This window comes from Osmerus eperlanus, chromosome 13 (assembly GCF_963692335.1).
Source record: "Osmerus eperlanus chromosome 13, fOsmEpe2.1, whole genome shotgun sequence".
NCBI classification, from domain to species: Eukaryota; Metazoa; Chordata; class Actinopteri; order Osmeriformes; family Osmeridae; genus Osmerus; species Osmerus eperlanus.
This window is the reverse complement of record NC_085030.1, coordinates 4,318,369-4,345,597: the sequence shown is the minus strand read 5'-3', so window position 1 is coordinate 4,345,597 and position 27,229 is coordinate 4,318,369. Positions and strand designations below refer to the sequence as shown.

At 47.6% G+C, this 27,229-nt stretch overlaps 4 protein-coding genes across 5 annotated transcripts; 1 reads left to right on the top strand and 3 right to left on the bottom strand.

The window, feature by feature from the left end:
* The first annotated feature begins 222 nt into the window (after nucleotides 1–222).
* On the top strand, nucleotides 223–11,420 carry si:ch211-203d1.3 (protein phosphatase Slingshot homolog 3). Its single transcript, XM_062476622.1, has 17 exons — nucleotides 223–397; nucleotides 915–1,085; nucleotides 2,910–2,947; nucleotides 3,121–3,307; nucleotides 3,845–3,960; nucleotides 4,212–4,280; nucleotides 5,534–5,599; nucleotides 5,860–6,042; nucleotides 6,273–6,366; nucleotides 7,260–7,388; nucleotides 7,832–7,878; nucleotides 7,995–8,141; nucleotides 8,346–8,546; nucleotides 8,701–8,914; nucleotides 9,007–9,111; nucleotides 9,229–9,312; nucleotides 9,419–11,420. Exons 2-17 carry the CDS (start codon nucleotides 1,038–1,040, stop codon nucleotides 9,611–9,613), a joined length of 1,923 nt encoding a protein of 640 aa, XP_062332606.1. The 5' UTR covers nucleotides 223–397; nucleotides 915–1,037; the 3' UTR covers nucleotides 9,614–11,420.
* A 3-nt stretch (nucleotides 11,421–11,423) lies between these two features.
* Nucleotides 11,424–13,165, bottom strand: mrpl18 (mitochondrial ribosomal protein L18). Its single transcript, XM_062476643.1, has 4 exons — nucleotides 12,897–13,165; nucleotides 12,543–12,714; nucleotides 12,120–12,354; nucleotides 11,424–11,821 (listed from the first exon to the last, which is right to left on the bottom strand). Exons 1-4 carry the CDS (start codon nucleotides 12,997–12,999, stop codon nucleotides 11,744–11,746), a joined length of 588 nt encoding a protein of 195 aa, XP_062332627.1. The 5' UTR covers nucleotides 13,000–13,165; the 3' UTR covers nucleotides 11,424–11,743.
* A 491-nt stretch (nucleotides 13,166–13,656) lies between these two features.
* tcirg1b (T cell immune regulator 1, ATPase H+ transporting V0 subunit a3b) lies at nucleotides 13,657–22,228 on the bottom strand. Of its 2 annotated transcripts, XM_062476333.1 has the most exons (21): nucleotides 22,049–22,228; nucleotides 21,154–21,306; nucleotides 20,780–20,858; nucleotides 20,437–20,579; nucleotides 20,164–20,259; nucleotides 19,900–19,961; nucleotides 19,641–19,767; nucleotides 19,464–19,546; nucleotides 19,237–19,330; nucleotides 18,826–19,038; nucleotides 18,338–18,488; nucleotides 17,978–18,117; nucleotides 17,593–17,750; nucleotides 16,800–16,890; nucleotides 16,459–16,577; nucleotides 16,146–16,359; nucleotides 15,610–15,726; nucleotides 15,393–15,488; nucleotides 15,054–15,174; nucleotides 14,791–14,962; nucleotides 13,657–14,534 (listed from the first exon to the last, which is right to left on the bottom strand). In XM_062476333.1, the coding sequence occupies exons 2-21, from the start codon at nucleotides 21,268–21,270 to the stop codon at nucleotides 14,441–14,443; spliced, it is 2,487 nt and encodes an 828-aa protein (XP_062332317.1). In that variant the 5' UTR covers nucleotides 21,271–21,306; nucleotides 22,049–22,228; the 3' UTR covers nucleotides 13,657–14,440. The 2 variants fall into 2 exon arrangements, with proteins under 2 accessions (XP_062332317.1, XP_062332318.1); XM_062476334.1 differs by lacking the exon at nucleotides 22,049–22,228 and having other exon boundaries at nucleotides 21,154–21,351.
* Nucleotides 22,229–22,422: 194 nt separating this feature from the next.
* LOC134032424 (pre-mRNA-processing factor 19) lies at nucleotides 22,423–27,127 on the bottom strand. The gene is made up of 16 exons (XM_062476396.1): nucleotides 26,910–27,127; nucleotides 26,487–26,636; nucleotides 26,285–26,361; nucleotides 25,908–26,049; nucleotides 25,703–25,773; nucleotides 25,531–25,596; nucleotides 25,358–25,399; nucleotides 25,159–25,233; nucleotides 24,877–24,952; nucleotides 24,632–24,741; nucleotides 24,317–24,472; nucleotides 24,140–24,209; nucleotides 23,861–24,034; nucleotides 23,670–23,752; nucleotides 23,368–23,473; nucleotides 22,423–23,202 (listed from the first exon to the last, which is right to left on the bottom strand). The coding sequence occupies exons 1-16, from the start codon at nucleotides 26,926–26,928 to the stop codon at nucleotides 23,105–23,107; spliced, it is 1,515 nt and encodes a 504-aa protein (XP_062332380.1). The 5' UTR covers nucleotides 26,929–27,127; the 3' UTR covers nucleotides 22,423–23,104.
* Nucleotides 27,128–27,229: the final 102 nt, after the last annotated feature.

The window sequence follows — 27,229 nt, the reverse complement described above, 5'->3', positions numbered from 1 at the left end:
ATTTCTTACTATAACTTGTAGGCTAGTTTCAGAAAGAACATGGAAACAAAATTACAGTATTACAGTAAGTGGAATTCCAGAGAGAACTGTCAAGATTGTAATATAGGACACGTTAAAAGGATCCACTGAAAATCAGTAAAACGCTTATTAGCTATTTCCCCTTTAAGAAAACCTCCCCTTCCTTGTAAGGGCATGTTTACATTCTTCGGCCGATCTTTTCCCTTCCTGGTTCCATGAAATACACTGGCAAACTCTCCTTTAATTTGATATCGGACCCGGTGTAGGCTAGCTCACGTTACTAGCACTGTCCACCGTCTAGCTTAGTCGGAGTGTCGCATGTCTTGCAGAATTGCTTGCGAGGAAATAATCAAAAAAGAAAAAGGGGACGGAGAGACAGGTACGTGGCAAGGAAACAAGCAATTGCCATCTGAACAAAATGTTCACACCGTTTCACATGTTTTTTTTTTTTTTACATTGAATTGATTCATGGGCTCTAGACATTATTAAACATTTGGCAATTCAGACTAAGACTGAGTGGCTAATTGCTAGCCAGCGTAACTTGCTAGTAGTGGCACTGTGTAACTAGCAGCAGGCTACTGAGTGTCAATGACTTATAAACGAAACAACACGACTAGGGCACTTCAGTTTTCTGTAACTGGGTTTCATGACTCTTTTGGGAGTGTGAAACGCCGATACGGCGCCCTCCTTTATGCGGACATACGTGTTGTGTTAACGTGTTTAGGTGGTGAGTGTGATGGCATGGCTGGAATGTTGCATGGTTTGAAACACAGAGGTTTATGAACTGATCCCCGTTTTGATGGCTTTGGTTTTAACGCGTTACAACGGGCGCTCAGTTGAGGGGCTGACTGGCGGTGGAGAATGAGGTAGCTAATCATTTCTTCTCATATTTTTAGCTACCTACCACGCCCACGCGTCAGCACTGGAGAGGGAACCCTACGGCTTTCACGCGGCCCTTCTGATCTGAGAGTTCGTACGCAGAAACCGCGAGGCAGCAGCCTGGGCAGGGGTCCCGTGCCATGGCTCTGTTGACACTGCATCGGTCACCGTCCATCATTACCACGCCGGTGGGTCTCGTTCCGTCCTTTTTCACCACAACACAAGAACCTAAAACACTTTCAATACAGGTCCAGTGCTAGTGTGTTCACGACCAAATGACGCAGCTGCAGCGCATACACTAAAAGGGAGAAAGAGATTTGATACAGTGACTACGCCTGTTGTAGCCGACCCATTAACTCGGGAGGCTTTGAGCTGTGATGATGAGAGAACATCCTAAGCCCCAGGGTGTCCGTGGGTATGGGGATTCTGTTGTTGACGTCATCAGCAGCACTACTGCCGTGTTCTTTACACCTCTCAGATTTTACCCTGCGTTCTGTGTTTGTCTTTGGCTACTGAGGTGGTGATTACATGGATTGGCAGTGGTGTGACAACCCCAAGGCGAACTTGGAATAGATATCCCCACTGTGTGTGTGTGTGTGTGTGTGTGTGTGTGTGTGTGTGTGTGTGTGTGTGTGTGTGTGTGTGTGTGTGTGTGTGTGTGTGTGTGTGTGTGTGTGTGTGTGTGTGTGTGTGTGTGTGTGTCTGTGTGTCTAGAACACTGTAGGCTTGTGCATATTTGTACTGTGATGAATTGTACAACAGAAACCATTCTACCTCAACCCCTATCCCTCACTGGCCCTACACTGGCTGTGTTTCAGTTAATAACATTGGTATATAACACACTCACACATATAAATATCCACCTCTCCCCGTATCTTTATCTGTTCTTCCCTCTCATCCATTCTCTTTCACTTTACTAAAAACCATCTAGAGCAAACTTTAAACTAATTTAGGCTCATTTAAAACTGTTTACGTCCGAGTTCTCTAAAAGGTATTTAGTAAGACCAACAACATCAGGCAACATTTTTTCCTCTTTCAGTTCCCGACCAACTCAGCCAAGAGATGTAGCTTGATGTCTGTCTCCTCTCCTCTACTATTTACTGGGCCAGCTACTCTGTTAACTCATGTTTCTCCCTCTCTCCTTCTTCAACCCTTCATTGCTCTGCCCGCCGTGCTTGTCCTCTTCCCACCCCTCTCCTCCTGTATTTCTCTCTTGTCTCTGTCTGGACATGTCAGTTGCATAACAGGTAATGTTACTGTCTCAAATTCCCTCCACTAAACCACCACCACCACTACCTCACACATTCTTTCTCTCTCTCTCTCTCTCTCTCTCTCTCTCTCTCTCTCTCTCTCTCTCTTTCTTTCTTTCTTTCTTTCTTTTCACTCACTCCCGCTGTCCCTCTTGTTATTCTCTCTCCCTCTCTCTGTCATTTTCTCTCTGTGTTTGTCCATTCCTACCTCTCTCTCATTCTATTGTCTATTCTAGAAGTATTTTTGGCTCTCGGTTGATCTCTCTCTCTCTCTCCCTCTCTGTCCTCTCCCTCTCTCTTTTCCTCTTTGTCATTGCTCATTACTTTCCTTAGTAGTTTCCTCTGGCTCTTATCTCAGTTGCTGCACATTTCTCAATAACTTCATAATTCTTTCACATACACAAACACACCGTCTCTCACACACAGAAAACACACGTGAACCGCCCCACACACAACCACAAACACACGTGAACCGCCCCACACACAACCACAAACACATGTGAACCGCCCCACACACAACCACAAACACACGTGAACCGCCCCACACACAAACACACACATACCCAGCTTGCATTAAATGCTCGTGGAATGTATTTGTGTTCTGCAGATATCAGTAATGCTGTCTAGGAAAGACGAGGTTGGTCAAATAGCTTCACCAGGTTGCTGTATCTTTGTGTTGTATGCTGTATGTTGCTGTAGCAGATGGATGGGAGTGTTGACCAGTATGAATCTTTTAAAATATATTTATATATTGTCTTGAAGGATGAAAGCATTCCAAGAAGAGGAAGACTTCAGAAAAGGTAGACTTCTCACAGAAGTCTAGCTGTGATAAACATGTCCATGTCATGTCTACATGGACAATTAACCAGAATATATATATAATATACTGTTTGTCAGAATAATATGTAAAGTTGAAACATAATTCTATAATATTAGATGGTTCTAACTTCTGTCTTCCTCATTCCAAAAATAGAGAGAGCTTTCTTCTGGTTAAGGGTGCTGTCCTCCTATTGGAAGAAGGAGACAGGCAGGGGCCTAATGAGGAGACCTCACCCAATCAGGCGGTACCCCCCAAGGTGGGAGCCAGTGCTTCAGACTGGCAGCATTGCCACCTACATGCCATGGTGTCCCTGCTGAGACCAGAGGATAGCATCAAACTGGTGAGGCTTCCTCGTCATCTTCATCAGTTGTTGCATTGTTGCACCTCTGCAGTGTTGATAGAGTTGTCGGCAATGTGTTGATAAAAGTACCTTTTTAGACTGAAGTAAGTCCCTCTACTCTGCGTTTTTGCTCTCTCCCCTGATTAGTTTTTGTCCTCTCCATATATCTTCCTCCAATCTTATCACCCCCTCCACTTCCTTCATCTTGAATCTCCGTCACTATGACCTTATTCCTTCTCCCCTCCTCTCTCTGTCAACCCTCCCTCCCTTCTCTCCCCTCTCTCTCACCCTCTCCCTCTCTCTCTGTCACCCTCCTCTAAACCACTGCCACTACCTCACCCATTCTTCTCTCTCTCTCTCTCTCTCTCTCTCTCTCTCTCTCTCTCTCTCTCTCTCTCTCTCTCTCTCTCTCTCTCTCTCTCTCTCTCTCTCTCTCTCTCTCTCTCTCTCTCTCTCTCTCTCTCTCTCTCTCTCTCTCTCTCCCTCTCTGTCCCTTCTCTCTCTCTCTCTCTGGCTCCTTGTCGCCATGCCTCCCAGGCGGTGAGGCTGGAGTCGGTGAGTCCGGTCAGGGTGAGGTACCTGATTGTGGTCTCCACCCTGGGGAACAAGCAGGAGAGTGTTCTGCTGGGAATGGACTTCCCCAACAGTGACAGGTGAGGAGGGAGAGGAGGATGTGGAGAGGAGAAAGGAGAGAGGCGAGGGGCAGACGAGGACAAGGGGAGAGGAGGAGGTAAGAGGGTAGAGAGTAGGGAAGAGGATGTAGGAGAGGAGGAGCAGAAAAGGAGGGAGGAAGGGGAGGAGATAGAAGGGAAAGGAGCAGGAAGATGAGGTGAAATGGGGAACTGCACGTCCTTATCAAAATCTTAATGGGTTTTTTTCTCTCGTGTCTCTCCCTCCCTCTTAGCGACCAGTGCACCATAGGCCTGGTCCTACCAGTATGGAGCGACACACAAGTATACCTGGACGGCGATGGGTAAGTAGAGGTCTAGAAAGATGGAGGGGTCAAACGAAAGATACACGAGAAGGAGGAAGTAGCCGAGCCTGTTCTTCTGTCATGTTTGTGTCCTGGAGTCTAGCCAGAGACAATATACACAAGATACTCATCATCTCGCTGTTTATCTAATCAAGTAATTCCACTGAGTTCTGTCTGTTTTGGAGCCTACTGTACGTCACCTCCTTGGATAAACATCAAACAGCATCTGGATTTGCTATTCATTCACCCATTGACCAACCTAACAACATAATCAAGCCAGAGACTTTAGATTTTATGGGAGGGCATTTGGCAGGGCAGGGCTGTCACCAGGGTTCTGGTGTTGACTGTAGTAGTCTGCAGTGTCGTAAAGACTCAGTGCAAAGGACAACTGGGGAGAAACACTTGAGTCATGGGCAGACTGGAAGGGTATGGGATTTGTCAGTATGATCCTTGAACCAGGTTAGGCCTTGTTTTTTTCCGTCAAGGAAAGCAGATCGAGAGCCTCGGAACTTTCAGCCTTCGAACTTTCGGAAACGTTAGCGGGGAGGCTTGTTTTGGAGGGTTAGAGTTAGGCTCGGGTTCGTTCGTTTCGGAGGGTTAGTTAGGCTTGGGTTCGTTTGTTTCGGAGGGCTCTCGTGGCGCTTTTGATGCTGTGAGTAAGGCTGAGGAGGACATTGTGTTCCCCCGGGGTTGAGGTGAGGGCTAACTGCGTTAGCTCAAATGATGTTGTGTTCCCTGTGTTGGCATCCCTGTGAGACCTAGCTAACGTGGAGGTAATGGGGCTCACATGCTGCCCGTTTGATACAGAACCCTTTGATCTGCAGCCATGTCGCACACCCTCACACGCACACACACCATCAACCTCCCACACCAACACACACTCCTGCTGCCACAAACAGGGTTGGTGTGTGCCTGCCAGAATCTGTCGGCAAAGCTGGCTCGCACCTCCAATTGCACTAACCGTGTCTCTTCTTTCTCTATCACGCTCGCTCTCTTTCTCTCTCTCCGTCTCACTCTCCTCCCTCTCCCTTGCGTTCATCCTCACATTATTTTCACTTGCGTGTTTCTGTCCCTTTTTCTTTCTCCCTATTATACCTATTTTCTTCCATCCTCTCTTTCTCTCTTCGTTTCTGTCACTCTCTTTTGCTTCTCTCTCTCTCTCTGTGGTGTAACTGGTGGTTAGCTGGCAGTTTGAATTGCCCAATAAAGATATATTTAAAGTCAAAAGTATCTCTCTCTCCCTCTCTCTCCAGAGGGTTCAGTGTGACGTCAGCAGAGCACACCAAGATCTTCAAGCCCGTGTCCATACAGACCATGTGGTGAGTTGGGACCCGTCAGACACACACAGCTCACCTCCACCGCTTCCTCCTCCAGCCCCGCCCCCTTACAGGACGAATCCACCAATCAGTCGACCACGTTCGTGTCCGTTCGTCCATTTAGCTTCGTCAGCTCTGCAGTCTTTATAGGGGTCTTCTATGGATAACCCAGAGGTTGTAGGGGGCCACCAGACGACCTCAGTTGAACACAGATGGTGTGTTTATCAGTGTCTCTGTGTGTGTGTGTGTGTGGTGGGGGGCAGGTCGGTGCTGCAGGCGCTGCATGGCTGCTGTGAGCGGGCCGTGAAGGGGGCGGTGATCCCCGGCTGTGGGCTGGACTGGGCCAAATACTACCAGCTGCACGTGGAGTCAGACCGCCTCTGCCTCAACGAGTGGGGGGCCATGACCGACCTGGAGTCTGTCAGGAGGGACAGCGCCGGGCCCAGGTGAGGGGGCGCTGGGGGGGGCTTTTGAGACTGAGAGGTGTTTGGGGGGGGGGCATGAAGGGTCGTTCGCATTCAAGGTCATGAAAAGTCATTCGCCCAGCCAGCTTTGTCACGGTCTGAACCCCCTCTCTCGCTCCCTTTCTTTCTCTCCTCCCCACACCCTATCCCCCTGTCTCTCTCGATGTCTCTCATCCCACCTCACACACACACACACACCTGTGTGTGTGCAGCTCGTCAGACCGAATGTCGGTGGAGAGGCAGATCAAGGATGAGCTGAGAGCCATCATGAGGACAGAGGACCTGGAGAGCATCACCTCCAAACAGGTAAACACGGACCTCAGAGACTGAAGGAGGGATGGGACACAGAGAGCCCCTGTGAAAGAGATGAGGAAAGGGACGAGTGGAGAGGGGGATGGCAGAGAGACAAAGCGAGAGACGGTAAACAGAGCCCGTGTGAAAGAGATGAGGAAAGGGAATGGTGGGGAGAGTGATGGCAGACGGATGGAGAGAAAGAGATTCTAGTGTGAAATCAGAGAGAGGGATGACAGAGAGAGACACAGTGATCCGTCATGAACTCCACTGGCTACCCATCATGGCCCGCATCAGATTCAAGACCCTGGTTCTGACCTTGCGAGTGGTGAATGGGACTGCACCTGTCTACATCCAGTCTCTCACCCCCACCCGCCACCTACGGTCTTCTTCTGACAACCGTCTGGTGGTCCCACCTCTCAAGAGCGCCCGCTCCCAACCCAAGCTCTTCTCCTGTCTGGCCCCCCAATGGTGGAATCATCTCCCCACCCCATCAGATATACTGACTGTCTCCCCACCTTCAAGAAAAGGCTAAAGACGCACTTGTTCCGGGAGTACAACGGTACTTAAGAAAGATTTTTTTGGATCAGATTTATTTCCTCCAGGAACAGAATGACACTTTTTGAGGGACTTGTTGCACTTGTTGGTTAGTTGTAACTGATTTAACTACTTGTACTCAATGTGAATTATATTATTGTTGCTTGCTTTCCTCCAGGTACACTCTAGCACTTTCGAGGATCATGTTGTTTAATTGTAATTTGTTTAACTACATGCTCCTCTGGTTCTACCCATTGGCACCCGCCATGTTTTGGGGCATTGTTTCGTTGTTTATGATCATTGACCTTAGCACTTTATGTAAAGCTCTCTCTTGGAAGTCGCTTTGGATAAAAGCGTGTGTGTGTGTGCAGGTGCGCAGCTCTCTGGAGACTCGACTCGGCCTTGACATGAAGAACTACAAGGAGTACATCGACAACGAGATGATGGTTACCATGGCGCAGATGGACAAACCCTCCAAGATCTTTGACTATCTCTACCTGGTGAGTGAAGCCTTCACTTCCTGCAGTGAAGGGACAGCTTCCTGTTAGGACCCTGATAATATTAAGATAGGGGGAGAGAGGCCTTCTGGTTATCCCATTCTGTTATTTATATAAAAACATATTACAATATTTACACCATTAAATTAAGTATAAGCACTACAGCTACATAAAGACAAAGAATAGTTTACAAGGAACATTTGATGTCTTGCTTTATCCTTCACACAAGTGAAGACACAAGGCTCAGTTTCTTAACAGTCTAATTTTAAACCAGTCTCAAATATATTTTACTGCCAGCCAGGGGAGTAGACAGGAAGTGTGCACTGGGCCAAGACAAGGTCATGTGACTGTTACTTCCTCTTTGCCAGAGATCTTTGTTTGGCAGTTTATTGACAGATGGCACCGCCTCCTTCAGGATTCTGTTTCAAGGCTCTTTCTGCTTTCAGGGCTCCGAATGGAACGCTGCTAACTTTGAGGAGTTGCAGAAGAACAAGTTAGTGTTGTTTGTTTAGGTGTTTTTTGAACACATGGTTTGTGCGTGCGTGTGTGTGTGTGTGTGAACTGATTGTTTGTCTGTGTGGGCAGCCGCTAACCGCTTTGTCATTGCAGCGTGGGCTACATCCTAAACGTGACACGGGAGATCGACAACTTCTACCCCGAGGCCTTCACCTACATGAACATCCGCGTGTACGACGTGGAGGCCACAGACCTGCTCCCCCACTGGAAGGACACCAACACCTTCATCAACACGGCCAGGTCACCTCACCTTCCTCTTCCTCTCCCTTCTGACCTCCATCGTAAAGGGCCCAATGAGGAACCCCTATGTATAATCAACCAATCGGATATGGTGGCCTCCACCCTTGTCATCCGAACCGCTGTGATTTTGACTGCTAGGCTACAGCTCTCTCGCGGACAGCTCTCTCGTTGTCGTGACGTTTCCCGCCTCTCCCCCCCCCGCAGGCAGAGCGGCCAGGCCGTGCTGGTCCACTGCAAGATGGGCGTGTCTCGCTCGGCATCCACGGTGATCGCCTACGCCATGAAGCTGCACCAGTGGCCCCTGGACGTGGCGCTGGCGTACGTGCGAGACCGCCGGCCCATCGTGCACCCCAACGACGGCTTCACCAAGCAGCTCCACACCTACGACGGCATCCTCAAAGCCAGGTCAGGACTGGGGGGTGGGCTGGAGGTGTGTGTGTTTGGGGGGGGGGGGGGGATGGGTGTGTGGATGAGGTGTGTGTGTGTGGATGTATGTACCCGTTTGCATGTGTGTGTGTCTTCCAAGACCTGATGTGTTCTTTGCTCCCCCTTCCTGCAGCCAGCAGCGCCACAGCCTCCTCTGGAGGAGGAAGTCACGAGACCAGAGGAGGATGTCGCTGCACAAAAACGAACAGGGGGAGGGGGAGAGCGAGAGCGAGAGCGAGGAAGAGGAGGAGGAGGAAGAGGAGGATCTGGAGGGAGAAGGAGGGGAGTTGGAGAGTTCAGATGAAGCAGATGATGATGATAACGATGATGAAGAGCACGAGGAGGAGGTAACAGGAAAAGAAAACATCTTGAGGCGTGATTATTTTTCAGTTGATCGAGACGATGTCTCTCACACACCTTGTTCTCTCGTCTCGCCCAGGTGTTCGTCAGAGATTCCGCTCCCCAGTCTGGGCCCAGCGAGAAACCTCCGCCTCCTGAGTCGTCCCCAGCCAATCCCACCATCACTATTCAGGACAGCGACAAGGTAGCCAATGGGCAGCTTCGGTTCACATTAACCTGCTGAAAAGACCAGTAGCCATTACATTGTGTACTTAATTTTTTTTAAACTTTTTCCCACCTCTTCCTTTCTCCCTCGCTCCAGTTGTCTCGAAGTGGCCGGATGAACCTCTTCTCTCTCATGCAGTCCATCAGCGAATGGGATGAAGAGGAGCGGGGGAATGAACTGGTACGAGAGTCAAACTGACAGGGGATTGTTAATAGCCTACCTTTCACACCTGAATTGTAGAGGACATGTCACCGATTATTCTCCAATTCACCTTCTATTGTTTTAGTTGACTGCCTGTCATCGGAGGTCGCCGGGGCAACGGAGGCGGAGCCAGGGAAGGAGGGGTCTGATCCACCAGAGGGCGTGCGTAGACGTTTCACCTGAGCCGCGCAGCCAATCAGGCTCCGGGAAATCCGAGGAGGTGGGGCTTAGAAAACCTGGGACGGTGGAGGGTGGAGAAGAGGAGAAGGAGGAGCAGTAAAGAGAGGAGCAGGGAGACAGAGGGAAGGATAGATTGTTGAAATTAAAAGCAAAGAGACACTAAGAGGTTGTGCTGTCTAATGTATTCTGCCCTTGTGCGAAATCACCCAAAGATATTTCGACTTTATGTTCAACTACTTTAACTTCATAGTACATCTTAGCTATAGTAATATTTAAGCTTCATGCCTTTTTCACATCTTTTTGCACATTACGGTCCTTCAGCTCGTTTTGGTTGTGATGTCACAACCTATTATATGTTTCTACAGTATTATGACTCGAAAAAATGTACAACCAAAGCCTAGTATACACTTAGTTAGATATAGTGTCCATAGAAGCCAGACAAGTGGGTTTGTGTCTGTACTATATTAGGCTTTGTATATTAGCATCCCACCACATAGTTGTTCCTCTCTTCACTGCTTCTCAATGGTTTATTGACAACTATGCAATTGTTATATTTCAATTGTTATATGAAGCTATATGCTGCCAGGTGGAGTGGTCACTTTACACATTTTATGGATTTTAATTTTCCGTTTTCTTGTAATTTCTTCTTAAATACACGACACAGGCTACATGGATTTTATCTTCTTTTATCATTCTGAGAACCCTAGTCGATATTTGTTCTGTTCGTTCACCTCATTTTGTGTCTTGCTTTTTGATCAAATCTTGAATCATTACATCATAAGTTAAAGCCTTATTAAAATAAGTGCTGAAATGAGTGAGAAACAGAAAATACCAAGTGACTCTAAAAGCTGCACTTTGTGGACCAAGTTTGGACCTGTTTAATGGCAGAAGACCAAAGTGTATGCCAATGTATCTTTTCCTGTGCCAATTAACTCTTTTGATTATATATAGACAAATATGATTAGTATATTTAGGTAAGATCCTGTTCACTCTCTTAAACATGATGTTGAGCCTTTTTTTTTTTTTTTTTTTTTTTTTTTATATCACTGATTTCATGTAATTTTGCTCAACCTTGCTTTTTCGAGTGCCTTCAATGTGGGACCACGGTGCCCAGGAACACCCTAAACCCTAATTATTGTATTCTATTTATAGTATTCCTTTGGCTGTTTCTCTATGAGGTGGTGGCTTTCCGTATCAATCACGGGTGTATTACTGTATGTGTTGAGTGCTGTTCATATCGAGGCGTGCTCAGGGCGTGGCTGAGGGTTTATGCAGTACGATGATAGTATCCTAAATGCATGGACGTGTGCATGTTTACGGTCCTTGCTATTGATGGAGTGCATGGCCTTTAGGCCTGTTTGGGATGTGCTGCATATATGCTTGTATATTAGTTCAGGGTTAACGTGCAAACTTTCAAAATGTGTATGTTTGTGTGCATAAAATGTGGAATAGGGGGGGGGGGAACCTGTTGATCAAGTAGTTCTTAGTAACTCTTGGCAGAGATTTTGGTGTTGGTTCTTTATGCTGGCATCCTCATTGATCCAGATATTTGTACCTTATGCTTTTGAACTTTTCTACGATGGAAAATACTCTTACATTCACTAATATGAAATATAGCACTTGGCTGCATCTATCAGAACTCAATCGGAAGATATGTTGGCAGCCCACTAAAATTCAACAGACGTCTCGATGTTTGAGCCAAGCTTTAATCTCGTGGACAGATCTGAAAGTGAGTAGCCCCCCGCCTGAGCCACATCACCTGCTGTATACATCAAGGTCTTCACTCGTCTACGCATCACCTGTGAAGCTCTGGGGAGCCGGTTGTCGCACACTCCCTTCGTTTTCCAAACCTGCGTGGTTCACAGTGTGTGAAAGATCGATCAATAAAGGATGACATTGAAACGACATGGCCATGTTCATCTGTCCACTTTATTGGCATTTAATATCAACATAAATATAAAATATTTGTACACTTAATGAGGGGGTTGCATTTTTTCGTTGCCAACCAAGTTGGAAACCACCGCTCACAAACCATAATCTTAGTGAATGCAGACCTCAGCCCCGCGCTGCTCTTAAGATGCGTCTTTCGAGTGGCGCCAAGTAGTGCTGAGTGTCTTTGACGTTCTGACGTTGAAGTGTGAAGCGATGTACAGACTACTTAGAAAAATGTCTGTCTTCACAGATACAAGCACAAAGCACACCCGCTCCTGAAGTTCGTGGGTAGTCGATATTATATCCCGATGTACTTCCTCCGTGGTTCACTAAGGGTGATTCCTCCCTCTTTCATGGCTGTCCGGAATGACTGAACCTGGAGCAGAGAGACAGATTTACACATAAGACACTCACTGTCCCTGGCTTAACATTACTGCAACCAGAAATAACTTTGTCAATACCTTCAGACGTTACATTACGTGTATATTAATTATAGCACTCCAGGTCAGCCAACTACTAGCCTGGTAAGGCAGACCTTTACGCCAACTAATGTGGTAATGTGAACTCATTAGGTTGGGATGGTTTAGACTAGCTATCTACGAGTGTAACACACAGAGTAGACCCAGAGTGGATAACCATTGTCTCTCTGGATCTCTTCTCCTTCCTGGACTCACAGCATTGGAGCGGTACTGCCAGGGGATGGCTCTGTAGACCATCCTGGTGATGCCAGCCTTTTGGCATCTCTGGGCCAAAACCTCGCCTACGGCCTGACACGCTGCCACACAGCGGGTGGAACCTAGCTCCCGCTTCAAGGCCCACTCCTGGGTGGAACACGTTAGAATAGGAACTTGAGAATTGGAAGAGAACACCTCGGCTGTCACATGGTGCTGGCTGCGAGAGAACACCAACCTGCAAAGAGGAAAGTGAGAAGGATGAGGAGGGTGAAGTGAGGGACAAATGAAAGGGGATAGAGAATTAGACTACTACTGGCAGCCCTTACCAAGGGTACACCGCACGCACACACAGATTTGACATTGCGAAAGTTAGCCTTCTAATAACCATGTCCATATTTCTCACACACACGTACAAACACAAACCTGTGGTAAAACTCTCGATGGGGCCAAATCGTTTTCCATCCTCTGTCTTTGACCCCGAAGGCCATCAGCTCCAGGTTCCGCGGGTTTCTGTTAACGAATGTCGGGTTTACCGCTTCATTGTTGTCTGCTAGAGGCTCCGCTGGCTGTGGGGCCAGCTGGCTGAAACAACGGGCTGAGGTGGGGGGACAGCAATGCAAGTTGGGTTGTTATGAGACAGAGCAAGACCAGCAACCAGAGCTTTTGCTTTAGCTAGCTCCAACAACACATGCACCTACACCATCTACATAAATTAATAATAATTTAAAAAACAGTCATCACCTGTAATAATATGGCATTTCAGAAAAAGTTTAGTACCTGATTTAACACTTTGGCAGGTTGTTGTCCCTAGAAGCCCGTATCGTTGTATTTGACCGAACACTGTCCGGAAATTTCGACATATTTCTCCCAAAACAGCCATTGCCTCTCGAGTGACAAACAATATCCGCCGTTAATTATCAACACTTGAGGCTTACTAAATAACCAAATGTGTTTCACAGGATGTTCACGTTAGCATGTGTAAGGTTAGCGACATGTTTGACTTTCGGTCCATTTCCGTTATCAACCGGAACAACATGTTTCCTTAAAGTCCACCGACTAAAGTGCACTGACTGATGCACCGAATGGCTGAAACAAAGATTCCTATTGAATTATTCTCACAACGACCAGACCTCACCGATAGCAGAAATATCATGTTCTTCATTATATTAAATATAGTGACTTCTTATGGTAGGCCTCGAAGGACACCCCAGGCTTATTAAACAGAACGGAAGATACTTTTTGTTGTTGTCCCACCCTGGGGCAGATCTAGACATTTTCACCTGGGGTGGCAGGAGGTAGCTGTAAGGTGGCATGGAGAGACGTGGAGGGACAGTATGACCCGATGCCACCATACATTATTATAATATAGTAGATTAACTAATGCCAGTAATAATATTAATATCATTGAATGAAATGTACTATAATGTAAAACATTACATATTTTAGCATGGGGAGATTAGGGTAGGAAGGCTTTTTGCTGGGGTGACAGCTGCCTGCCACCCCTTGGTGTCCCACCATGGAAAACACTCACATCGTATGAAGCAGGAGATTCATTTTAATTTTATTTGGTACAAAGCCACAGTGATAGTGCAAACAGAGAAAACAGTGACCAGGCTTACAACCATTCTGTCCCATAATGCTTTAGTGTCCCATCTGTCCATGTGACTTGACATTTGTCAGGTTCGACATACAGGATTGGATAAAGGCACCAAACTAAACATGTCAGTCTACCAAGTCCATGAAGGACACCTACAATCAACTTTCAAAATTGCATTCATCAAGATGATTGTCACTGTCAAGAGTTCCCTTCTAGGTTGAATAGTTTACCAAGACAACACGTGTAGTTCCCTTTTCATAACTGCCATCTGCAACCAGACTTGAAAAATGGACAGTAAGAGTAAACAAAAATAATAGTAACCGTTTACTGAGTTAAAAACTGTAGGAAGTCTTCTTCCTACAACATTCACAATGATGGTAAAACGAAAATGGTCATAGAGGATGTAATAAAAAAAAGTGTAGTTTGGAATTTGTTTAGTTCAACAAGTGAGAGAGGAGAAATTCTTAATTTGATCGTAGTTTGTGCGGGTTCGTAACCAACCCTCAATGCCATGTTTTAAGGGCTAGTGCATTCATGCATTCTTTACTACTGTGCACGATAGAAACAAGTTTTAAAACTTAAAAAATGATCACTGACGTGTGTGTGTGCACATTTTAGGGGGTGGGGGTGGGAGGGGTAGGGGTTTAAAATACAGTAAGAGATGGACAAATCACGATGATTTAACAACATTTTGGCAACTGTTTTTGTCTGGCTATGAGAGCGATCATAATGGATCTTGGGCGTTGATCAGAGAGGAAAAGGAGAAGGGGTTGAGCTTGTAGCCTGTTCCACTGTAGAACTTGTTCTGGAACTCCACCCTGGAGGAAGAGAGGGATGACCAATCAAAACACAATATTCCAGTCAGTCTGTCATTTCTATCCAGCAATTCATCACCAATGAGTCAATTTCATGTCACTTCTTTTTCCTCTCTCTCTCTCTCTCTCTCTCTCCCTCTCCCTCTCCCTCTCCCTCTCCCTCTCCTCTCCCTCCCTCCCTCCCTCCCTCCCTCGCCCCCTCCCTCCTCTCCTCCTCTCCCCACCCCCACCACACTTCCTCCTTCCCCTCCTTCCTCACCAGTGCAGGCGCAGGGCATGCAGGAAGGCAGACAGGCCCTCCATGACCAGCAGGATGGACACCGTCAGCACGGCGAAGAAGAAGAAGATGGCGAAGAGCACCACGGAGCCCAGGTAGCCCTCCCAGCGGAGGGCGAGACGCATCACCATCGTCCACAGCACCTCCGACAGCTCTGCACCGCCAAGGACAGATATTCAGTGATGTGTGCGATTGTGCACACACACACATTTGAAAATCTAGGATTGAGTGTGTGTGTGACTCACGCGCGTGTGCCAGACTGAGGGCCCACAAACGTAGATAGGAGGCTGTGTTGGAGATGCAGCCTAAACAGTATTCTATAGTGTGGATGGCCTGGTGCATGAACACATCGGCAGCATCAAACTCCTACAGGGTGGGGGGCGGGGGGGGGGGGGGGGGGGGAGAGAGAGAGAATATGAGAAAAGAGCTGAGAACTGAGCAAAGAGGAGCGGAGAAACATTACAACAACAACAACAACAACCGAAAACAAGACCTCACATTCGACAGTAAAATAATGTGAAGTTAAGGTTCCCTCTCTTTCTCTCTCTCCCCCCTTTCCCCCCCCCTCCCTCCCACACCCGTACCTTTTCCTCATCGTGAGCCCCCCCTTCCACATCCCTTGGTTCCTGTTGAGCGTTGATGGATCCGTTCTCCGCCAGTAGGGGGCGCCTGTCTCCTTCCTACCAAGAAAACACAAGACTCCCATCAGCACCACGCGGACACAGCTAGCATGTGGGAAGCACTGAGCCGACACTGCCTCCGGAGGAAACGAGCGAGGACTAGGAGACGGGCGAGTCTAACCCTGAGCATGAGGCGCCGTCTCCTGCCATGCGTGAGGTACTGGCAGACGGGCTTCCCCAGCAGGAGGACTGGGACGGAACACAGAGCCAAGACCACCAGGGCCGTCTGCACTGTCGTCTACAGGGAGAGGGAGAGAGAGGGGGTCAGAGACAGTCAGAGAGAGAGAGAGAGAGAGAGAGAGAGTAAGAGTCAAAGAGAGAGACAGAGAGAGAGAGTGGGACATTTACATTTTAGTCATTTAGCAGACGCTCTTAACCAGAGCGACTTACATTAAGTACAGGGACATTCTCCCCAAGGCTAGTAGGGTGAAGTGCCTTGCCCAAGGACACAACGTCATTTGGCACGGCCAGGAATCGAACCGGCAACCTTCTGATTAATAGCCCGATTCCCTAACCATTCAGCCATCTGACCCCCAGAGTCAGAGAGAGAGAAACAGAGAGAGTCAGAGAGAGAGAGAGACAGAGAGGGAGTTTGGTTTATACCCTGTACATTTACACAACATGCGCAGACACAAACACACGCGCAGACCCGCCCACCTGCCCTTCGTAGAGAGGAGGGTTGTCCTTGTTCTCCGTGAAGAGGAACATGTCTATGAAGTGGATGAGGATGCTGGGGGCGGTGTTGGACCGAGCCGTCCCGAAGGCTAACCACTTGTAGACCACCATGAAGACCAGGTAGCCGAACAGGCAGAGCATGAAGAACAGCTCGGGGAGCAACACCAGGAAGACGCTGTTCAGCTTGCCAAAGTGTCTGGAGGAAGGAGAGGAGACCCACCGTATATGAACACGTCTTGTACACAACAGCCACACGAACCAAACCGGCAGTCCCCGACGCGTTGAGACGACTCACACGTAGTTGAAGAGAGAGAGGCAGACGCCGAACGTCATGTGAATGACGCCGATGATGACGGACATCTTCATCTTGTAGGAGTTGAGGAAGGTCAGGTGGTTGTTGGACAGGCCCCAGATCTGATCCGGATCGCAGGAGGTGTTTTAGCGTGCCAGCCACGTGAGGTCATAAGGAAATGGGTGTTAGCACGAAATCGAGGTGAGAGAGAGAAAGAGAAAATAAAAGGTAGATGAATGAGAAAGTAGCACGACCAATGGTGGGAGAATCAGAAAGATTGGAGTGATAGATGGATAAACAGATGAATGGATGGACTGAGGATGTAAGAATGTGCGGAGCCCTACCGGATCAATGCCAAAGGGATAGGGCCCAGTGAAGACTCCAGTTATGTTTGGGTCCAGACTTAGTAACGGGTAGTCACTGACGTCTTTTGAACTGAAATAAAATAATAATAATTAAGATTTAAAAAGGCAAGAGTCAGACCATGTCACAGGGTCACCTGAGGTAAAGCTCTGTGTGTGTGTGTGTGTGTGTGTGTGTGTGTGCAGTGTTGTGCATGAACAAGTTCAAAAGAACGCATTCATTGAACACGTTCATTTTTATGAGAATGATGAACTGAACGCAACTTAATGACAAATAATGAATTTGAACGGTGAACACATTCATATTATCTGAGGTTTAGCTAAAACGTTCCGGAATGTTTTCCTTCTCCTGAGGAGAGACGCTGTCTAAATTGAATGCCCGTAAAATGTTCACTATGTAGCCTAACCTAAAACAACTAACTCGACTTCGCACTACGTTACCCATGATTCATTGCACACACGTAGACCAAACAAGCAACGTATTCCAAGACAACAGCTCTCCGTCTCATAAAAATGGCAAGTGAAAGCAGAGACGCAGACTCAGCGACTACATCTGATCTGATGCACCTTATTATTTTTTGCGGGATTTTTACACACAGTAAACACACACTTTAAAACTATGAAATGAACTGAACTATGAACTAGTTCAGAATTTAAATGGTGAACTATGAACGTGAACGATTCATATTTACTTGTATGAACTGAACTTTGAACTAGTTCATGAGAGGTATGAACGCGCACAACACTGTGTGTGTGTGTGTGTGTGTGCCCTTACGTCCAGACTCCGTTCTCAAACATGGGCTGGACGTGCCATGCAGAGTTGAAGGGGCTGAGGCCTCGGCTGAAGCACTCGTTGTAGATGGCCCCCGTGTAGATGGAGAACAGACCCATGAGCAGGATGAGGTAGCGCCCTCCGAACATCATCTGCCAGATCTGGACCACAGGGAGGGAGGGAGGGAGGCGGGGTGGAGGAGACAGAGATAGGTAGGCAGATAATTAACAAGGAAATAGGAGAGAGAGAGAACAGAGAGAAACAGAGAGGATGTAGACTAGGTGCAGAGAGAGAGGGAGAGAAAGAGAGATGCAGACAGAGAGAGAGACAGAGAGATAGATAGATCCCCAATGAAACAGGCGGTAGTGGTGCATATGCTGGTCCTCACCTCGTTACTGTTGTTTCGGAGCTTGGGATCCTTCTCCTCCAGGACCATCCACAGAGCTGCCAGGGTCATCAGCAGGCCATGGCCCACGTCCCCGAACATGACGGCAAACAGGAAGGGGAAGGTGATGATGGTGTACAACGCTGCAGCCAGACGACGACAGCGAGGGGACGGAGGCCGAGGAGAAAGATGGCGGTGACCGAAAAAGAGGACAGAGGTTGAGTTGACCTTCTAGAACTCCACAATCACCCAAAGGAGTTCCTTATCTTCCTCACTATAGTGTCGGGAACTTGGAGCCATGGTGATTGATTTAGGTGTTGTTACTTGATGCGTCGATTGACTTTTTGACGTAGTGATGGGTACCTGGGTTGACCTCGCCATAGCTTGCCACGCCATACGCGTCTACGATGTTCTGGAAGCCCGCGGTGAACGAGTTGATGGGAAACAGGGTGGGCGGAGGGGTGGTGGTGGGCAGACGGTTGTAGAACGAGTCCACTCCGCTCCCACTCTTCCTCTGGAAAACAAAACAGGATGGAGGGGGGTGGTTAGATGAACACACCTCTATACGTCACTCATACTTTTCATTCCATTCACTTGTTTTCCCTCCCTCTTCTTCTCCTTCCCCCCCTGTCCTCTTCCTCCCTCCCTCCCTCCTTCCATCCTTCCCTCTATTCCTCCCTCCTTCAACCCCTCCTTCTCTAGTCCTTCCTTCCTCCCTCCCCCCTCCCTCCCTGTCCTCCCCAACCCTCCCCCCCACGCTGCCCTGTCCTCACCCCTCCCCCCCACGCCCTGTCCTCCCCCCCTGTCCTGTCCTCACCCCTCCCTCCCTGTCCCCCCCCCCATGTCCTCACCCCTCCCTCCCTGAGGGCTGCCTGCAGTTGGGGCAGCTTGCTGACAGGACACCAAGCTTCGGCGATGAGGCACTTGTCGGTGACAGAGGGGCTGCAGAGGTTCAGCACCGCCTGCACCGCCTTGCACTTCTGGACCCGGACCTTCCACTGGGGGAGGACGGCCACCGCCCGCATCAGCAGCTGCTGGAGGTAGCTCTCCGTCTGCTCCAGAACCTGCCGGGAAACAGAGGGAGAGCAGGGATGGACTTTGGAGTTTTTGTGGATCCCTGCTATGGTGGACAGGACATTATTTTTTTTAATTTTTTTTGTAAATTACAGGTGTTGTAGTTTGTTATAAGATAGCAAGGTTATTTGTTGCAGCTTTGAGTTTATTTATTTTTTACTGTTAGTTTAACAGTTAGTTAGACTCACAGATTTGATGTCTTGAATTCTTCCATCCAGTCCTTGGAGAATCTCCTCTCGTTCTGTGACACTGCTAGGGTACGCAAAGGTTTGGGTGTGGAAGCTGGGATGTGCGAGGGCGTTGGAAGAGAGATAGAGACATTAGACAGAGAGTGTGCGTACAGGACAAACATCGGCTCAAGGTTCCATGCAATTCAATTACAGGAAAAAAACAAAACATCAACAGGTTTACCGACCAATCACAAATCTTCTTGACTTTCTGTCCAATCTGATCTCCCCAATAGGAGATGAGGAACACCGTCCACTGCACCATTTCCCCCTGTGATGGACAAACAAACAAGCTTTTAGTTGATCAGTTGAGCGCTCCCATGACTTCAGTGATCACTCCATCCAGCCCAGATGTCTCTCCTCACTGTGTCAGGATGCTCCAGTCGTTCCTCCATCTCTCGGAAGTCCACGATGATGTAACCACGACACGCCCGCCATAACAACCGCTCAAACGCAGGGACCTTCCATGGGTGGACCACTCCTGATACAAAGCTGATGGAGCGAAGGAAGGGCGGGATGTGTTTTTTTCCAATTTTATTTTTCCAATTTTTTTTTTTTAAGAGTCAGATTGAGCTAAACTGTTGATACAGATTGAAGGGAAGGTTTCTGGTTTATCAGACCTACCTGAGATGAACATCTTGACGGTTGTCAAACAGGCCTGGAGTTTCCATAGTGGGAGGTGGGCCCTGAAATGAGGAATCAGTAGTAGTTCTTAATGTTTACTTCCTGTTTGTGGCAATGGAGAAGTGTGACTAAGTCAGTCTGGGAATAAAACCCTTAAGGTGGAAACTTGTATGACTATTAGGGAAGGGGGTTGGGGTGGGGTGGGGTGGGCAGGGGTTGGACATTGGGTTAGAGCTGGAGAGTAATGGGAGTTGTAGTTCTGACCTGTGAGCCAGTAAGGGAATGGGTCTGGGTTAGAACTCCTCTGTACTGGCTAAGCTGGGTCTGCTGGGTCTTCAGACTGGCTCTGTTCCTGGACACCTGAGAGACAATGAGAGAGCGAAACTCACACACACGCACAGCTATCGTCCAGGTTACCAGATGTTATATCAGCTTATGAGGGATACCAGGTTATCGGTTATGAGGGAGCTGTGGGTTACAAACAGCTGTAACGTGAAGGAGGAAGGACCCTAACCACGTTGGAAAAAGGCAGCTGACCTCTTTCATCTCCTTGGCCAGCCTCTCGCTCTCCTCCTCGATGGTGAGCAGCTCTCTGGGCTGGGGGGCGGGGGGGGTTGGGACGGGGGCAGAGAGGGGCTCCTGCAGCCGAGGGGACCGCTTGAGCTCCTGCTCCAGAACATCTGCAGATAAAAGGGACATAAGACACAGAGAGGAATATAATACATAGATTAGACTGATTCGGCATAAAACGACACATCTCAAATTGTGTTCTTTTGTTTCATGTCTCAGTTTGTAAGGTCAAAATAACAGATGTTGGGTTTCTACTGTGTGTGTATGGTTAAATATAAATAAGGTTAAATAAAAACATATATATACTCACTGAACGTTTTCTGCAGTTCCTCGCATCGCCTCACCTCCCCCACAAACTTCCTCTGAAAGGAGTTCACGTTGGGATTCAACTGATGTCCAGAGGGCCAGAAGGAGAATTTAAACACAGGAGTTAAATTATTGGATCCCATTTACAATTGATTTAAGTCACATACGAATTTGAACAAGAGGAAATCCATGATGTTTTAGTTCTTTATGTTTACAATGCAAACAATTTATATTTAAACTATGTAATTAAATCATCTGTTCTCAAGATTAGTTTGCTGATTGTATTATGCAGCATACTCCCTTTGCTTTTGTAGTAGGCTAGATCACAGTGATTGGTTTATCATTGATGGGGATAGGAGACAGTAGTAACTAACTCACGTCTCTGAACTCCACCAGGCCCAGTTCTCCCAGCTCGCTGACGCAGTTGTAGGCAGAACCGGACTGGAGAAAGAGCTGCACCAGGCAGACCTCCTCACTGCGGAACATGGAACCCATCTCCAATTGCGGAACACGGGTGGGGTTCTACTCAGTCTGGCGATTGAGGAAAAAAAGTGACTGAGAACTTCGGGAGAAGTGCCGGGAAGAAAACAATTGAGAGGTGGAGACAGGCAGATACATGCAGAAAAAGTCAGATGTAGACATAGATAAGCTATTTGAAAGATATTTAAATGAGCATTAAGGACTAAAACTGTTAGCTGACTACAACTAGGATGGAACTATGCATCAAAGACAGGTGATTGATGACAGTTGGGAAAAGGGGAAGTGAAGGTTCTCTATTCTCCCTCTGATAAAGATCACATAGCCTACAGTAGGCAAACAAGTGAAATTTCCATTATTGCATAACAATCTGCCTTAAGTTCCTGACAACTTTGGATACTTGAGTCTCAAAATGTGCCTTAACTACCGAGAAGTACCATAATGCAGTATTTCAAAGACACCCGAATAAGACACTGAACTAAATCTGCCAGCGACAAACATTTTGAGCGAAAAAAAGTTTCAGTTTTGCTTCATCATAAATAGTAGCAGAAAAGTACAGTATTTAGCCAAGTATGTTCGCTAGAGTACAAATTACGTCTCAAAGCCGAGAAAGTATTTACAAATAGCCTAAGTAATAAGACGTAGGCTAAGTGTAGCCTACTAATAATTACAAAACAGAATCCCCCCAACAATTTGCAACAACCACAAAGACAGACTACGAAACTGTACGGCAATGTCACTTGTTTTGAAAAGTGGCGCTACAAGCTAGGCTATGACAAAGCATTTTAAAGTTTACCTGGTTTCTTTTAACTTAGCTCCTCGGTTGTAGTCGTCCACACCGATCAGTTGCAATTCGGGTCGTTTACTTGGAACGACGAAAAATACTGTTTTTAACCGAGGGAAGGAACCGATCTGGGACTAGTACTGCATTCCCAGTCGGTTCATTTGAGAAGTCACGTTACTTAGCCTCTCACGTGATACTGAGTCATTTGGCTGTGTCAACTTTGAAGTTCTAAACATTGTCCAGAGATGCACTGCAAATTTTAAAATGTCGATGTTGCTGCATTCTAGTTTTAGTTATATCAGCTTGTGTTCCAACCTAGTCATTCTGGTATCTGCTGGGGAAAAAAGCCATACACAACATTCCACTGATGAAGCAAACCACAAATGTTCCTACGAAAAGATTATTTATTGGGTGGGTTCAAAACGTAAATAGATATGAAGACACTGCTGCAATGGGAGAAATATAAAAATGTGATTAAGGCTACAGAACAAAATCTAAAACAAGGAAAATAGCATCAGGTCATGGGACCACATTATCCCTACTTCCTCCTATTACAGTCACTGCTCACAACTACCCACACAAGTCTTCTCTTGTTGACCTGCACCATTAATCATTCGACCTCTAGCGGCACACAATGATTGAGCTAAACATTTAACCCTGCAGAGGCTACAGGTATGTTTACTTCATATGTATGTCCCATTTACAGTCAGGAATTTCACAATACAGGAAAATTGGAGCACGTAAACAGACAGTCGGCAAATGCTTAGTTCACAGATTATTGGTTGAAATATCAGCATCTTGGTTTTTTTTTTTACAATACAGAAAAACAACATTAGGACTCAAATCCATATCCCTTCACCAGTCGCCTTGTCTTTAACCTAAACACAAAGGGGTTCAGAAGAGTGTATTTGGTCTTAAACAGTGACAGTTTGTGAGACCATAAGATTATTCTCAAAAGTAAGTCTTCCCCCACTTGTCTTCTGAAAATGCAAACCAAAGTATTCACTACCTCCCTCCCTCCCTCTCTCTTAACTTCCCCTCCCACCCCCTCTCTTCTTCCCCTTCTGTCTACAGACTATAGAACTTTAGACTTCTGTCCATTCCAGCAGAGGTTAGGAACTGAGCGTTGTCCCCAAACGCCACCCCAGTTACCAGTCCAGAATGGTCTAGAAAAGAGAAAGATAATAACATTAGGTATAAAATTAAGAATTTATATTATTTGACAAACATAGATGATCATTTGGTTTTTGGTAATCATTTGGTTTTTTATCATGACTGGTTAACAATAACCCCAAGGTATGTGATAAAGGCTGAATGTGTATTTTGCTTACCAGAGAAGTTGAGGACCTCAGACCACTGTTTGCAGATATAGATCCTGATGTCGGATCCACCCACAGCAAGGTAGGTCCCGCTCTGGTCAAAGACCAGCGACTTCACCTAAAACGCAAACACACAGAATGAGGCACAACAAAAAGCATTAGCCTACATCCTTTCCCCCTCAAGACAAAAATATACTTTCTCCCTCAAAGTCCTCCCTTTCTCATATTTCTAATATGAAGAGTATATTCTAGGCTTGGCAGTGAAGAGACTCAGCCCAGGAGGCTACAGAGTGGCCAGGTGTACTGAATCTAACCTCGTAGTTGTTGTCAAGAGCGAGGGTTTTGAAGTTCTTCAGTTTCCTCAGATCCCACAGCTTCACCGAGCTGTCCTGGGCACCTATAGACACAAGGACAGAGGTCAGGGGACTCTAATGTTTGTCACATTGCCAAACACCAACGACAAGGCATGACATAAACAGCAGGATGTTTGGCTCGGGGGACCCACCTGTGGCCAGGTAGTATCCGTTCTCGGAGAAGGCGATGGAGGTGACGGGGCCGGAGTGGCCGGGGAAGTTGGCCACGTTGGTGCGCTCCTTCAGGTCCCAGATCTTGATCTGGGAGTCGGCCGTGCCCGTCCCGAAGATCAGGCCGTCAGGGTGGAACTGGGCGCATGTCAGAGCTGGGGACGTAAATAGATGTGACACAGGTCTATAGGGGTGAGGCCATTAAACCACACAAAATAACATTTTATGAATTTTGGGGGGCAAGACAAGTACACACTCACCACAGCCAGCGCTCTCATCGGTCACTTTAGTGAGCACCCTCCCAGTTTGGATATCAGAGAAAGCCCAGTACTGAAACACATTATACAAAACAATCAATACAAAATATACATTCAATGTATACGTTGAATGGGGTTGGCAACGGGGCTTTGTCGCCTGAAAGAGTGTGGCAGGCGTACCTGATCCTCGGAGGAGCTGAGCAGGTAGTCTCCGGTGGCGTGGAGAGACAGACCGGTCACGGCCGCGTCGTGAGCTCGCACCACCTGGACGCAGTTGCCCCCGGCGACAGACCACACCCGGATGGTGCTGTCGGGAGAGGCAGAGAACACCACAGACTGCCGGGGGGGGTGGGGGGGAGAGAGAGAGAGAAAATGTGTTAAAAAGCATAACCCCGTGCGTGGTGAGATGATCGGAGAAGTGCTCCACGGCGCTACTCGGCGAGACGTTGTTCCACACCAGAGAGGTGCGAGGTTGGGCTGATGGCCGGTTCCTACCTGGGAGGGATGGTAGATGACAGAGGTGACCTTCTTGGTGTGACCCTTGAGGGTGGCCACGATCTGCTCCTCGGTCTTATCAAACACCACCACGTTCTTGTCAGCCCCGCCTGTCGACGCGCAGGTGGAGGAAAGGGCATGTAACAACAACAACATCTAGTCTTTAATATTAGCAGATGGGGAAAGTCACAAAGGAGAGTCGTTGAAAAAAGAAAAGGTGAAGAGGGAAAGGGAGAGAGGCGTACCGGTGAGGACTTTGTTGGTGTTTGAGGGACACAGGTCTAGAGACAGGATCCCAGGAACACTGGCACTGTGAAGACCCTGGGAGATTAAAACACACACACACACACCTCAGCACAGGTAGGACATTAAATAGCCAGCCACTACCTTGGCCGGCTACCCAAAATCTAGGTTAGACCATGTTAGTACAAGTCAAGACAATGCTATCTCATCAAGACCAAGGTAGGTCAAAAGAGCAGAAAGCCTTTTTTTAGCACCAAACAAGTTCTAAGTGGTTGGATACTTACAGCATGAGAAGCCACCTGGCGATATTTGCTCAGGTCCTCAGCCCTAACCAGCTCCTCGGGCACCGTCTTTCCTCTCTGGAAGGAGAAAAGGGGGAGGGACAGAAGGTGAAGAGGCCGAAACGTTAAGTGTGTGTCTGCGTGAGGAGGGTTTTCCGTGTTCTTGCGCCCACATCTCTGCGTCCTTATATGGTGACGCTACCTTCTTTCTCTCTGTGGTCAGGACGGTGGCCTTGTCTTGGAGCTGAGAAGAGACGAAAACAAAGACAGGAAATTAAAAACACACTTGAACATCAGCGTGGAGTCCACTTTCAACTGAAGATGGTTGCAGATGTGTGACATCAGAGAGAGAGAGGAGCAGGAATACAGTCTTACCTTCTGGATGATCTCCGGGGTCATTCCAACCAGTTCATTGGTCTCCATGGGCTCTCCACCAGCTCCCTGAGAAAGAAGACACGAGACAGTAAAAACAAGAACACAAGAGATGGGCAGAATCCAACCAGCATCCAACCAGAATCCAACTGCGGCCTAAGTGTCCGCCACTCACCACAGATGGCTGAGAGGCAGGGAGAGCCTGGGGGGTAATCAACCCAGCCTGAGGCTTCAGTGTGGCGAGGGCTGCGTACGGAAGAGGACGAAACGTTAAACATTCTCCCTGACCCCCCCCCTTCCCCAATTGGTCATTCGTCTCACTGTCAATCGACAACAAGCAAACGGTTCGTGAAGTCCACCGAGGTGACGGTCTCGCTTACCCTCTCTGGCGGCGGTGACCTCCTTGGTGAGGCGGGCGATGACCCTGCAGGCGGCGTCATGCTGGTACAGGGCGTGGCTGAGCTCCTGCCGCGTGGTCTGCAGCTGCTGCCGCAGGGTGAAGCTGTGGAGCATCACCGCGTCCTACGGTGAGGGACGGCGGAAAGGGGAGGGAGGGAGAGAGTGAGGCCCGCGTGGAAGAAGGGAATGATCGGAGGAGATGAGATAGATAAGGAAGTGGGGTGTCAGAAATAGAGATAGAAAGATCGACTTGAATGGCGTTAGGAGACCGGGGGGGTGTAGGATGGATGTGTTGCTTTTGTACAGGGCTTGTTGTGGGAACTGAGATGGTCTCCGATGATCTGAATTAGGAACTCACCCACTCGTCTTGCAGGGACTTGAGGATGGCAGGTATGCTGGTGGCGGACGGAGCCTTTGGTCGGATTGGGTGGGACACTGAAATACACACAATACTGATCAAAAGTGTGCACAAACATTTCTAACACTCCATTGCTACCACACTTGAATGTACACATCTAGTGTACCGTGGTGTGGGTATCCACCTGGTGCCGTCTGTTTACCTTTTATATCTATAAGCTGCTCCTCTGACAGGGGTTGGCCGTTCATAGGATCCGTTCCATTCTCCACTATGTATTTCTCGATGAGTCGGCGCTCGAAGACTTGGTTCGAGACCGGGGACACACAAGGATGTTCCGGGACCTCATTGGAAACTGAGGGAAAGAAAGTGTTACAATCCAGCAAACGGTTAGCTTTGTTAGTTAGCCAACATGCTGCTAAAATAAGAAACTACGTTTAGGAATATATTCATCAAAAGTAAATCATCGCGATATCCAACAAACGTAAAATACATCGAACTGCCCTCGACATAAAAAGTAAAGTTCAATTTAGCTAGCCACAGTAGCGTTATTGAAATGTGGGTACGGCTAGGAATGGAAACTAGCTTTGTAGCCGAGCAGAAATAGCCGCAATCAATTTGAACTCACTTGCACAAACTAAAGACATCTCTAAAGTACACGTCTGTCCTTCGCAGCAGAGAACTCTCGGAATATTTTGCTTTCCAGCCTATAATGATATTAGAAGTACTTTATTTATGTTTTTGTTCGAGTTACAAGTAGCACGCTGTCCTTACATTGCCGCTACAAACACCAATGCATTTTGGGATACTATCGGTCCTCCAGTGTTCAACAGACCCAAACACGATACTGCCCCCTACTGTTTAATAAATGGTAGTAGTCTGATAGCAAGACTTGAAAAGTACTGATCGGTGTCAGGAAGGCCTCATAATGCAGGGACTACTGCATAT